Source organism: Dipodomys merriami, unplaced genomic scaffold (assembly GCF_024711535.1).
Source record: "Dipodomys merriami isolate MVZ:Mamm:240054 unplaced genomic scaffold, mDipMer1.0.p SCAF_9, whole genome shotgun sequence".
Lineage (NCBI taxonomy): Eukaryota > Metazoa > Chordata > Mammalia > Rodentia > Heteromyidae > Dipodomys > Dipodomys merriami.
This window is the reverse complement of record NW_027206512.1, coordinates 37,168,417-37,182,713: the sequence shown is the minus strand read 5'-3', so window position 1 is coordinate 37,182,713 and position 14,297 is coordinate 37,168,417. Positions and strand designations below refer to the sequence as shown.

Genomic DNA, 14,297 nt, shown 5'->3' with positions numbered 1-14,297 from the left:
CTTCTCACTTTAAAAGAGCAAGCAGGAAGCATATTTACACACAGACACATACTATGCACACATACTACCACTTAATTGGCTTCATACATGTTGTGAAAACAATAGTCTTGATAATACCCACAAACCTTTGTATGGAACAATTTTATTTCCCATTTCATTGATTTCTTTTTTTGGGGGAGGGGTCCGGTCGTGGGGCCTGAACTCTGGGCCTGGGCGCTGTCCCTCAGCTCTTCAGCTCAAGGCTAGCGCTCTACCACTTGAGCCACAGCACCACTTCCGGCTTTTTTCTTTTTGCTTATGTGGTGCTGAGGAATCGAACCCAGGGCCTCAGGCATGCAAGGCAAGCGCTTTACCACTGAGCCACCTTCCCAGCCCCTTCATTGATTTCTTATAGAACCAATTCAATTCTATGTCATTTCCAGGGTAGTTTTTAATCAGAGATTACATTTTTTTTTTGGGTCTGGTCGTGGGGCCTGTACTCTGGGCCTGGGCGCTGTCCCTCAGCTCTTTAGCTCAAGGCTAGCGCTCTACCACTTGAGCCACAGCGCCACTTCCGGTTTTTTTTTCTTTTTTGCTTATGTGGTGCTGAGGAATCGAACCCAGGGCCTCAGGCATGCAAGGCAAGCGCTCTACCACTGAGCCACCTTCCCAGCCCCAGAGATTACATTTTTACATTCTCTACATCCTTCATAACTTCACCTCTTACCTTTCATCTTATACCACCATTAGTTGTATCATAAAATGTTCTTAGACTTTTACTTCTGCTTCCCCACCCTTCCCCCCTACCCCCAGTTCTGAGGCTTGAACTCTGAGCTTGAGTGCTGTCGCTGAGCTCCTTTTTGAGCAAAAGATGCTTATTAGCATTCTGCCACTTGAGCCTTAGCTCCACTTCCAGCTTTTTCTATGATTTAATTGGAGATAAAGAGTCTCACAGCCAGCTCTGGCTGGCTTCAAACCACGATCTTCAGATCTCAGCATCCTGAGTAGCTAGGATTACAGGTGTGAGCCACAGGCACCTAGCTCACTTCTGTTTTATGGTGGCCGTGCCTCTATAGATGTTAATGAGGAAGCCAACTTTATTTCTAAAATTTTATTTGTCTTTTTCTATGCTGCGTTATTTTTATAGGTCCACACTTTCAGGAGTCTTGTGAATATCATTGTATTTCCATTGTAGTTTGCCCCTGTATTTCATGTGTTCAAAAAGTTGAACTCATAAAAAAACACAACAAAATTGGGCTCATACACTTGTAATCCTAGCTACTCAGGAAGCTGAGATCTGAGGATTGTGGTTCAAAGTCAGCCCAGGCAGGAAAATCTATGGTACTCTTATCTCCAGTTGATCACCAAAAAGCCAAAGTTGAGCTTTGGTTCAAGTGAGAAGAAGAGCTCAGAGATAGTACCCAGGCCCTGAGTTCAAGCTCCAAGAAAGGCACATACACAATGAATGAATAAATAATTAAATAAAAATTTAAAGAGCCAGTGAGGGTAGATTATATCCTAGATCAGCTTGGATTAGATTCCAAGGTCAAATGTTTGAGTGCAACTGAGTACAATATAGACTTTTCCTAGAAGAAGACCCACAGGAAGATCCTTTCTTTAGAATCCTTTCCCCCAGAAGCTGCCAGTGTGACCTGGTACCCTGACTCTAACAGTTCTGTTCTCCATTAATTAGTGTTCGTGTGTGTATATATTTTCATCCAAGTTTATCACCCAGTAACATTAAGCAGGTTAATAGTTGTTTATTTTCCTCCCTCTCTCCATTCCTCCCTTTCTCTTTTCTGCCCTTCCCTTTTCCTGTGCCCTTTCCTTCCCTTTCATCCCACTCCCTCCCTTCATTGTTCAGGCTTAAAACACTTCAAGCCCAGGAAGATGCCCGCCACAGAAACTCAGAACCTAGACGTTCAGAACAGTACAGATCAGAACGTAGTTCCATCAAGCGCAACTCAGAACAGCGATACATAGACAAGACACCCCGTGCTTCAGAGCAGCGGAACTCAGAGATAGCTGACTATGAGAAACAGGTCCGAAACCTGAAGGATGAGATAGCTGTTCTGTCTTCTGAAAAGACTGGTCTCCAAGGAAGGTCTGGCAAACTCTCATAGATCTTTTACTTTAAGCGCGCGCTCTCTCTCTGTGTCTTTCTGTGTCTCTCTGTGTCTCTCTCTCATCTGAGTTAGTGGTAAAAGCCTGAGTGGCTGGGGGTAGGTGGATGGGTGAGTTGGATGGATGAGTAAAATGACACTGTAATCACAAACCCCAATAATCTGGGAGGAGCTGTGACTTACAAGCACAAGTTCGCTTAAACTGTATGCTTCCAGACAGAGAAACTTGGAACTAATTTATTTTGGATTGAGAGATATGAGAAGGAAAAGGGTCTTTTTGAAAGCCTGGAACTAGGCTGCTGGTAACACTAAAAATGTTCTATAATATCCGGGTCGTTTCTCTTCTCTGAGGCATAGGAGTCCTGTTTCTAGGGATGACTGTACATTTTATTTTTCTTGGTTGGCATGTGTAAGTTATGTTCTTGTGAAATCTTTTCCTACTAATGGACAGATGAGGCAGCTCATTAAGACAGTGTTAGTGGAGACAAAGCAGTGTGCTTCTCTTTTTAGCCTTTGTACTTCTCTTATTCTTTCTACCCACCCCAACATGTCCTGATTTAGGCTATCAAAGCACCACTACCCATTGCCCATCCATGTTCTTCTAAATGTAACCTGAGCTTTTGTTTGGTAATTCTCTGGTAATAGTGTAATGGCTTCTAAGAGGCTATGCCTTTCTGCCTGGTGTGTTTGCACTGTGAAAATTAGAAAAAGCCTACAAGGAAGCCCCCCCTACTTCCCTGCTATACCATCATTGTTGTTGTTTTTTCCTCTAAGATTTTCCTTTGGGAGACCTATTTTCTTTTGGCTATTAGTCTGATATATATATTTCTATATATCTAATATCTATATCAGACTGATATATGTTTTTTGTTTGTTTGTTTTTTGCCAGTCTTGGGGCTTGAACTCAGGACCTGGGCACTCTCCCTGAGTTTCTCTTGCTCAAGGTTAGCACTCCACCACTTGAACCACAGAGCTACTTCTGGCATTTTCTGTTTATGTGGTACTGAGGAATTGAACCCAGGGCTTCATGCATGCTAGGCAAGCCACATTCCCAACCCTACTAATCTGATACTTTAACTTTACTTTGTACTTGGTCACAATGTAGTTTAAACCAGAAGGCTTGTGTGTGGTAAAGTGTGATGAGTTAGTAATCCAAGGTCAAGGTAAGAAATGCCAAGACTTCTCTGGCTCTTGATGGTGGTGCTACTCCCAAGATGGTCCTATTAGTCATCTTTTATAACTTCCAAGCCCTCATCTGAAAAATGGTCAACAGTGAAAGACTTTGCCTCCCAAGGCTGCTGAAAGGGCAGATTGAGTTGGTGCATGAATGAAAGGGTTTAGAGACAGTCACTAGGCAAATACAAAGTGTTGTTTCTTGTCACCTTTGAGGCCTCTGGAGAGCCTTCTCACAGGCCTGGTAGAGGGAGGGCCTCATTCTATGTAGCTTGTTCTAGCAGGACTCCAGTGTGTCATCTATGGACGATGTGGGGGACAAGAAACAGAGTTTAGGGACAGCTGATTGCCGTTCACTCGCAGGTCTGTCAGAAGCCGGTCTCCTAGCCCTGTCCAGCGTAGCCACAGAGACAGCCGCAGTCCCATCCGCAGAGACAGCCGCAGAAGCAGCCGCGACGCCAGCCGCAGAGGCAGCCGCGATGCCAGCCGCAACCGCAGCAGCAGTCGCCACCGCAGCCGCAGCCACAACCGCAGCCCCAGCCGGAACCGCAGCTGCAGCCCCAACCGCAGCCGCAGCGGGAGCCGCTCTGGCAGCCCCTCGGTTGCAATCGCCAAGATCAGAAGTCCATCCCCGAATCGTTCCAAAATGTCCAGCGTGGCGCGCAAGGCCGCGCTGCTGTCCCGGTTCAGTGACGCTTACTCCCAGGCCCGCCTGGATGCCCAGTGCCTGCTGCGGCGATGCATCGACAAGGCGGAGACCGTGCAGAGGATCATCTACATCGCTACTGTGGTACGTTACGCCTGCAGCCCGACCCCGGGCGCACCTGGGGCAGTGGAGACAAGACCCAGCTAGAGGGAATGGCACAGGCTTGAAGACACAGGGGGATGCTGAGGCCACTCAAGGAGGCAGCGCAGTAACCCCTTTTACCTCTTTCCTCTTAACGTCCTCCCTTCCCTCTATCCTTCCTCCATTTCCCTAAAGATATTTAGAGGCAATTCACTTTTTACAGTAATTAACTTCACACCATACGCCAAGTGGTCATTTGTGGGAGAGTAGGACTATGTCAAATGAATCTGTTAAAGTTGATTTATGCCCTGTACCCTTGGTCTCACGTGAGCATATGTGTGCACAGTCGATTTATCACTGCAAGTAACTCTCATTGGATGGTCTTCCTGCAGGTTAGTTTAACAGTTATAACCAAAACTATGAGCATGTCAGCTACTTGATTACGGCAAACTAAAAACATACACGTGAAACTATTATTTTGCAGTGAACACATTTGTTTTATGAATGGGTGCCCTATTGAGACATGAACAGTCTATTTTTTTTTGTCTTTTCTTTTTTGGTACTGGGATCAAACCCAGGACGTTGCACTTGCTAGGCAAGTGCTTTGCCACTGAGCTACATCCCAGCCCATGAAGAGTCTATTTTGAGATAGTTCAATTAAAAAAAAAAAGCAGAAGGTTAATATGAGAACAGAATGATCAGAAATCCATATTTACTCATTTATATCAGAGGTCAGAGATTGGCAAACTATGGCTTATGAGCCATGTGGATCCAGCTTGTATTTCTGAGACATAGTGCCTCTAAGTTAAGAATGTTTGTTTGAGAAAAAGTCTCAGTATGTAATCCAGCCTGGCCTAGAACTGATTCTCCCTGCTCAGTCTCCTGGTAAGAATGGTTTTATATTTTAAAGGGATGTGAGAATTAAAAAAAAAAAGCGACAGTCACTGAAAAGCTCAAACACTGGCTCTTTGTAGGAAAAAAACTTGCCAACCCTGGTAAATATAGTTAAGAATCACTTCTGGGCACCGGTAGCTTATGCCTATAATCCTAGCTGGAGGCTGAGATCAGAGAATCGAGGCTCAAATCTAGCCTGGCAAGAAAGCCTTATGAGAGATTCTTAGCTCCAATAACTACCAGAAGTAGCCAGAAGTGAAACTGTGGCTCGAGAGGTAGAGTGCTAGGCTTGAGCAAAAAAGTTCAAAGATAATGTTTAGGTCCTGAGTTCAAGTTCCAGGACCTGCACAAAAAAATAAATAAAGAGAATTACCTTCTGAATTAAAGTTGTGTGAGCATCCTTGTCTTAAAAAACTAGTTTCCCTAGTGTTTGCTATATAATAGACATGAAATAAACGTTTATTGAGATGATATATATGTAAATATGAGGCTAACAAAATTTTCTTTTACTTTTTGCTTGTGTCTACAGCAGAGTATTTTTGTCCCCAAATCTCTGCACTGCCCTGTTTCCTGCACTCACTCAGAATTACGACAATAATAGTCACTTGTTTTGAAATTAGTGATTGCAAGTTGTCATATATGTATTTATATACTTTGAAAATTGAGAGTTGTTTTTTTCTTTATCTCAGGTTAAGTCTTCATGGTCTATGGAGCTTAGTTACTTGAGGACTGATACAATGCTCTATTTCTAGTCTTTCTAATTCTTTTCTGTGGGTAGGTGATTTCACCTCCTCCTCTCACCAGGCAAACTTCCTGTGTTCTTATGCAGGAGGCATTCCACGTGGCTAAAATGGCATTCAGACATTTCAAGATCCGGGTGAGGAAGTCACTGACGCCGTCTTACGTAGGGTCCAACGACTTTGAGACTGCTGTCTCCGAGTATATCATCTGTCACCTTGATCTATATGATTCCCAAAGCAGTGTTAATGTAAGTATTGGGTCTCTCGTTTAGGACTAGTTTGTGGCTGAATGACACAATAAATACTGATAATACAGGAACCCATCCTGATGGAAGAGTAGAAAGGAATGACAAAGAATTTACAGTATATCATGTCTTTATTTTTTTTCTTGGACAGTTTATGGGAGAAAATGTTCTGGGCTTTGTGGTACTATTTAGAATTTTTTTAAAAAATTAAAAAGCTGGGTGCTGGTGGTTTATACCTGTAATCCTAGCTACTCAGGAAGATGGTGGTTCATAGCCAGCATGGACAGGAAAGATTGTGAGACTCTTATCTCAATTAAACTCTAGAAAACTGGAAGTGGCGCTGTGGCTCAAAGTGGTAGAGTGCTCAACTTGAGCATAAAAAGCTCGGGACAGTACCAGACCCTGAGTGCAAGCCTTACAACCAACAACAACAACAAAAACAACAAAGTAAAAAAAGAAAACTAAAATAATAAAAAAGGAAAAATGAATGAAGAACAAAAGATTAGGAGATAGAATATCTTAGTCCTTAAGAGCAAGGGCTTTGGGAAATAAGTGTGGAGTTGAATCCTGACTCTCCTACTTGCTTATGTACATGCTTATGTTTTCAGTTTTTAATCTTTAAATGGGAACAACAGTGATCATTATCCTGTAGAGTTACGGAGGTATTCAGTGAAAGAAAGGTAATTTATTTAGCACAAGACTTGGTATGTAGTGAATATTCGATAAGAGAGCCCTCTTTTAGTTATTACTATAGATTAGAAACAAGTCAAAGTTGTATGTTGGCACCTCATACACTTACAGTAGAAAGCTAAGGAGCTAATTGGATTTAAAAATTAAAATTTCTTTAAATCTTAGCATCTCATTTATACTCTGTGAAACTTTTCCTTTTCCCCCTACTAGCAAGGAGAGCATGCACTGTTCTTTTTTTTTTTTTTTTTTTAAAGCTTATTTTACTCACAGGCCCTTTTCCTACTTCCCATTAGTCTAAACTCATGTCAGAATCCTCAGGATAGGTTGACAATCAGATAATGCTATCTCTTGTTTTTCAGGATGTGATCCGAGCCATGAATGTCAACCCTAAGATCTCCTTCCCTCCTGAAGTTGACTTTTGCCTCCTCAGTGACTTCATCCAGGAGATTTGCTGCATTGCTTTTGCAATGCAGTCTTTAGACCCACCTCTTGACATTGCATTTGGGGCTGATGGAGAAGTCTTTAATGATTGCAAGTAAGAGGCACGGGTAGAAGCTAAGGACTCTTTATTAATAAATTGGCTTGTCTCTTTCCTGGGAACACTTAGGAGAGGGATTCCAGCTGGGAAAATCAATAGTTATTACCTCCTTTGTAGGCTTTGCCATGGACTTCTCTGTATTTCAAGTAGGACTCCTTTCTGGGTTAATTCTCCACTAAGCATATGGGCTGTTGGAGAAGTTATCAAGTACCTGGAGCCTGTCTTGAGCACTGTAAGAGACAGATGTTTTATATATGCACGTGGCCAGACTAGATTTCTTGTGTAAAACACATGTTCCCTGTACCACATTCCTTGACATGAGGTTGATAATGGAGTTCAGCAAGCTGAGATCTCACAGTCACATCAGTGGGCTGTATGCAAACGGGTGTTTGAAAATGAATGCTCATAACTCTTGTCTATGACTACTGGATTTCTGACAGGTTTTACATAGTAAATATCCCCTTTGTAAATTAGAAGAAATAAACTGAAAGTGTTTATTGAGATTTAATGAGATCACAGTTTGATCTGGAAATTAATCCTGGAAGAGGCTGAGCTAGTGCTTAAGAACACCAAGTATCAATTATTAGTTGTGTAATCTTGGGCATGTCACTTCACTTATCTGCCCTGCAATTGAATATGGGTCTCACCTCAGGGATTTACTCTTGCTGTGCAGGTACCCTCCTGCTTGAGTCACATCTCCAGCTCTATTTTGCTATGATTATTTTTGAGGTGTAGGACCTTGTTTTTTGCCTGGACTGGGAACCTCTTGTTAAACTTCCAAACATAGTTGGGATGACTCAATTGTGTACTACTATGCCAACTTTTTCCATTGAGATATGGGGGTGTGGTGAACTTGTCTCTTCTCCTCCTCCCCTCCCCAGGATGACCTGGAAGTGTGATTGTCCAGATCTTAGCCTTCTGAATAACTGGGATTGTAGACATAAGCCACTAGTACCCAGACAGCACCCTTTTATTCTTCTTCTGCATTCCTTTGGCTAATTTGTATGGTTTGTTATTTTTTTTTTTTTAGTGTCCAAACACTATTGAGTACTTTTGAGTAAAATTGAAACTTACCTGTTTTGTTTTTTACTTTTGCTATGGTCAAACCATGTATTTTCTCTCTCTGGATTCAGTAGCAGGACCTTATATGTTTTCACACTTTCTTTTGACTTACTAGGTCCAACTTATCCTTCAGGCTAATTGAGCTATTTTATTCTTTCCTATCTGCACCCTTAACACTGAGTATATTTCATTCATGTTATTGATAAGCATATTGATTTACCATAAGATTGAGAGGGCCCTCAGCTCTCACCAGTCCATTTAATTACCCTTTTGGGGAGTATAATTATTGACCCTGTTTCCAGTTATGTTAACCATCCACCCGTTTTTTTCTTTTATTTTGTTCATAATGACAACATGAAAAATCTCATAAGAAGCCTTATAGAACTTCAAATTGTCTGTGATTCTAGCATTTTCCTGACTTGCCACCTTTTTAATCCTACGAAGAAAAGGAAAATGATTGGCTTAATAGGACGTGCTAGTACCTAGCCATTCTATGCTGGGTTCAAGTTGGTACTGATTCCTGGGCTAAGAGTCCAAACCCATTTCTTTAATAATAGAATCAGAATCCATATTTATCTAGATCTAAGCATAATCAAAACCAAAACTTTATGCTGAGATTTCCCCCCTTGTGCTGTGTAACTGCCTAACTTCTGGCTTTGGATTTAACTCAGTGGTTTAAGTGTTTGCTTAGTGTACCCAAGGCCTTGGGGTTGACCACTAGCAGCAGCAATAGCAAGATAATTGATTTCTCTTCCCTGTTGTTTTGTTTGTTTACAAAGGTACCGCCGAAGCTATGACTCAGATTTTGCTGCTCCCTTGGTCTTTTATCACGTCTGGCCTGCTCTCATGGAGAACGACTGTGTCATTATGAAGGGAGAAGCTGTCACCAGAAGAGGGGCTTTTGTACGGTGGCCTTGCATAGTGAAAATTCATCCCCAGTGTTTGCTTCACAAGTTCGAGAACATTTATAAACCCAAAGATTCTATAAAAGGAGTTGATAAAGAATTGCTTGATAAAATTTCATACAAAGGAGAGAAAGGAGATGACCATGGAAATAATATCTTTTTGTTTCCCTCAAGATATCTTCAACATTTTCTGGCAACAGTTTCTTTGTTTGATCTATTTAGATGATAGAAATTACTCATATTTAATTCTTCAACTTAGATATATTTTGATATTTTCAAGCCAAAGCCCTTGTCTTTTATCTTGTTGGAGGCTTTCTATAATCCTATGTATTTAAAAGTGATTAATTACTTTTTAGGAAATAGTTTGCCAGTTGTTTTCTTTATCAGTAATTTTCCATTTTAGTACGTTAAACATGTGTCATTTTTCTCTCCTTGGTATGATGTATAAGGAGGGGGAGGGATGGAGTAAAAGGGTCAGGGAATGTAAGGTAAGAGGAGCCAATCAGTTTTTGATTCCAAGTACAAGGCTTTTCATATGCTGAACACTTGGAGCAGACTTCAAAATGGAGTCTGTGTGTGTGTGTGTATGTGTGTGTGTTCCTGGGGGTTGGGGTGGGAGGAATTGAGTGCTATGACTGCTTAGATATTCTGCACAGTTCATGTAATGTGTTGTTTACTTCTGCCTTTCGTAGAAAGTTAGGCAAATTCTAAAGTGAGGCCCTTTGGTCCAGAGCACAGCCACCATCTTAATGGCTTGCTTCTTGTTTTCCTTGAACTGAACCATAGAGGAAGTGGTCATATCAGCAGACAGTACAGAGAGTAGTTTATTTTCATACAGTTTAGTAATAAGGGTTTTTGTAGCTTAAAAATCCTATTACAGTAAATTCTGGCTGAATAAAACATTTTATACTATGAAAGTTGGTCTACAACCATATATCGCCATGAAACATGTTTCTTGCCCCGACAATAGTTACTCTCTATTAAGAAACTTAGCTGCAGTACAGTTTGGAAAGGAAGGAGAGAAAAGAGCCACAGATTTTAAGCTCTATGTCAAATAGCGATTGCTTCTTAACTTCCTTCTCTTTCAAATATATTACCAACATTTGTTCAAACTTAAACCTTTAAAAAAAAAGAGTAAAAGGAAGAACTTGAGAAAGAGAGTTGAATGAAGGGAAATGTTCAAAGAAGTATTATACCTATAAAATCTTAGTGAATAAAATTTTCTTTCTTGCTTTTTTCTTGAAGTATCAATACACAATAAAAATACACATGTCACCCAGGCCCTGAGTTCAAGCCCCACTACTGACAACACAGTAGCACATGTACATGATGTATGAAATTTGATGAATTTCACAAGCCCCACTATGTTGTTTCATTCAATGATATTTATTTATTCTATAGTTATTCATAACCCAAGCACTACACCTAGGTGCTAGAGGATTTAACAATGATGAAAATGCCACAAATCCTTACCTACATGGAGGCAAACTCACTTGCAAACTCAAATGTGATTTCTCACACACAAAACCTTGTAAAAATCCTATCACATCAAATATCTGAATATTTCCCAAATCTGTTACAATGGGGTTTTGTTTAAAAAGTGTTTGCCAGATGTTGGACAGCTGTAGGAAATGAAAGTGGTGTTGATCATACTGGTGAGTAGACATAGCAAAGTACAATGCTGTTAGTAAAGCCTCTTATTGGATGGAATATGCATGTTGTTTTAACCATAAAGACCTTCACTCACTCCCATTTCTTTTTCTTGTTTTAGTGGAATTCGATGCGATCTGTAAGTCGTTGTCGAAGCAGGAGTTTAAGTCCCATCTACCCACGTAGCCACATTGGTTTAAGTACGGTACATATCTGTCCAATCATTTTTATTCCAAGCATCCTATGATTGAAAATTTTTATAGTCGCCTGTAAAAGAGGTGAATATAAAAAAGTAGAAAGAGACACTGTTGGAATAACATTAACCCTGAAATGATTTTTTTTTATCATTATGGGCTAAGGAATTTAGGATGTTAAAAAAAAAGAAATAGAGGTAATTTTTAAAAACCTATTTAGTTAAAGGAGTAACATTTCTTTAACTTTGAATGGCATGGCTATTAAAGATCTGATAATCTTCTGAATAGAAAACTGGGTACCTTAGTCAACTGATTTGGGCTCAATTCCCAGTTTAATTGAGAAAGTACTGTAGAGTTTAGAGCAATTGCTAGAATTATCTACATTTTAATGCTCTGAAAAGGGATTAAAAGGTCATTAAATGTTCCGAACTTTGAAGTAGAAAAAATGAGTTTAGCATTAGTTATTAGGTGTATTAATAGTTCAATCAAAAATAAAATAATAGCAAGAGCTTTCTGAAAAATATGGAGGTAACATCCCCCCAAACATCATTACAACTTACTCCTTCCTTTATTCTACAAATAATATGGAAATGGCCCTGTGGCTCAAGTGGTAGAGAACTTGCCTTGAGCTGACGAGCGCAGAGACAGTGCCCAGGCCCAGAGTACAAGTCCCATGACCAAAAAAAAAAAAAAAAAAGCTAAAAACTAAATAATGTTAGGTCAAAGCCTTTTGAGTGTAAGTCTGGATCAAGACCCAAACACCAGCACAGGCTCAAATACACATTTCTTTGGATGGATGCCGTTTTCTGGAGGGACCTGAAAATGACCAAAAATGGTTATCTCCCCTCAATGGCTCTCCATATAGGAAGGCTAGAGTTGGTAATTGATTTAGTTTGTTTTAGGAGTGGAATTTCACCAGAGGAAGAAAACAATGGAAGAATTTCTAGGGAAGTGGAAGAGTCATCCTTTTGCTTAATATCTATTTTCATAAATGTCTAAGTAGTTACACTATTAGGCAAAAGCCAAATGCTAATGCATTTAGTGGACTGATAAGGAAAAAAATCTTGGGAGCATTATAACTGGGGAGATTTAAAGATCTCCCTATTCTAAGAGTGCTGCTATCAGAGGTTTGAGTAATATTAGGTACTTCCTGTGTTCTAACCATGGCACACTTTAGACTCTCATTGGAAGTCTTCACCAAAATGTCCTCTGTAGATAAACGCTGACGAATATGTACTTCTTTCTCCCTGTTTCTTTTCCCATGCTAAGGGAGAACAAAGTCATTTAAGCTTGAGACAAAGAAATCTTATTTCTCAGTGGTAAAACTGCTGCCTAACTTTCCTTCTTTTTACATTACCCTTCCCTTACAATGAAATTAGGTCTACCTGTCAAACAGAATTCAAATACTTTCAGTTAGTCTGCTTTTTTGGCTTATTTAAGTCTTGATTCAGTAACAGTTTCCATCTTCATTAGCATGTATTTATATAAGGCCTTTGAAGCTCAGAGCAAAAATGATGCTTGTAGTCAATGTCATACAATTTACAATTTAGTCTTTTTAGATTAATGAAAGTGAAGTTAAGATTTGAAAAATGATTCTTTTCTGGCTGCTTGGTAACCTTCCTTATATAGGAGAAAATTTTGGACATATGAGAGATAACTTTTCTAAAGGATCTTTCAGTGCATCACCATTTTAGCTTTTGTTAGTTAATTGCAATAATAATAATTTGTGGAAATCAGTAAATTCAATATGGTTGCTTTTAAGCCATTGAACCCAGCATCTAATTAACAATGTAGTTTAAACTAACATTATCTAGTTACTAACATAATCTAAATCAAAAGCAGTACCCATTTAAAAAAGAAAGCATAAAAGGAAATCACAGTGGTCAGCCTTAAAGGGAAAAATCATAATTATAAAGTACTTCAGAGCAACGAATTGGTTAGTTTTATGGAAAGGATATGTCTAAAGCATTCATTTGTTGAGCTCCATTCACCGTGTAGTTCACATTACACTCTTATGTCTTCCAGATGTCTCGAAGCCGGAGTCCTTCTCCAGTAAGATGTTTGTTGCCAAGTAAGTGAGATCATAAAGATGGATCATAAAGATACTATTTTATACTCTTTCAAGTGCTTAGCATTTTGCAGCAAGATGAATGTTTGGCTTCCTAGGGAATATCTTTTCTTCTACCTCCATCATTCATTTCTGGGCTCTCTCAGGGATGGAACCCATAGGAATCCTGTGGGTTATGTTGGGAGGTTTAATTGCTACAAACAGACTGAGTACCAATTTTCCATATAGGTACTTGCATAAAAAAATCTAGACAAGTGACCATCAGTAATGGCCTCTATATTTTTTTTCTCCCTAGGATTTTAAAGCCACCAGACATGTTCCTTCGCCACACTCCAGGGTAACAGCCAAGTTCTCCAGTGCCTCCATCTGCCTGCCTGCCTTGTCTGCCTCTGACCTCACTTAACATGATATGAAAAGGCAATTCCGTGTATCACTCCACACAGAGAGTTAAACGTTTTGTCTTAGCGCATTTGTAACTTTAGGTACATTGCATTTGATTTATACTTTCTAGGTACAAATTCCATTAATTTCATAAAAACGATTGCATAGGCATTTAGGATCATATTCATTCGAAGCAAAGTCCATTACATAGATTCAGGATTTCCATTCTGAAATATGGGGCTCTTTTATAGCAACCCTATGGACAAAAGTAGAAATTCTGCTTATCATGCTAAATCTAAAAGGAAGGCTAAGTCACTCAGTTTACCAATTATAAATGCTACAATTGCTTATATCAACTTTTAACCTGAAACCAAAATTGGTTGTTTAAATTGGCTTTTTATGCTTGGAAGTTAGTGCCAGTCTCAGGTTGGAGAACTTAGAGCAGTAGTAGCAGTGATTTGGAGTTAAATGTAGAAGATAATAACATATAACATAATTTTAATTGGTTTGCTTATTCTTACTTGGAGAGTGTCTCATTTGGGTTCGTGGAGAACCACATGTCAAAGTCAGCTTTCAGATGAATGATTTGATTGAGGCCAACTTGAGATCAATATTAATTACTCTGTGTTTATCTCCTAGGAATTTTCTATTTTAATGCATGTGTTAAATATAAATATAAAGTTACCGGGGAGCTGTCCTATATCAGCTTCACCTAGTTGTTTGCAAGTTCAGACCTCCTTGAACTCCATTCAAGGCCCCAAACTAAGGTGTCATTTATTTACTTTTTTTGGGGGGGTGGTCCGGTCGTGGGGCCTGAGTTCTGGGCCTGGGCGCTGTCCCTCAGCTTTTCAGCTCAAGGCTAGCACTC

General features: G+C 39.8%; 1 protein-coding gene across 4 annotated transcripts in view; it reads left to right on the top strand.

Moving 5' to 3' along the window:
• Window positions 1-13,500, top strand: part of Spata18 (spermatogenesis associated 18) — a 31,575-nt gene extending 18,075 nt beyond the window's left edge. For 2 of the 4 annotated variants that reach the window (XM_070013149.1, XM_070013148.1), the window contains 8 exons: window positions 1,844-2,083; window positions 3,639-4,065; window positions 5,786-5,944; window positions 6,991-7,166; window positions 9,011-9,134; window positions 10,908-10,991; window positions 13,006-13,051; window positions 13,344-13,500. In XM_070013149.1, coding sequence (XP_069869250.1) covers window positions 1,844-2,083; window positions 3,639-4,065; window positions 5,786-5,944; window positions 6,991-7,166; window positions 9,011-9,134; window positions 10,908-10,991; window positions 13,006-13,051; window positions 13,344-13,351 — 1,264 coding nt within the window. In that variant the 3' untranslated portion in view covers window positions 13,352-13,500. Of the gene's footprint in view, window positions 1-1,843; window positions 2,084-3,638; window positions 4,066-5,785; window positions 5,945-6,990; window positions 7,167-9,010; window positions 9,185-10,907; window positions 11,065-13,005; window positions 13,052-13,343 lie in introns of those variants that run through there. The other 2 variants (XR_011370036.1, XR_011370037.1) reach the window with 2 other exon arrangements.
• Window positions 13,501-14,297: the final 797 nt, after the last annotated feature.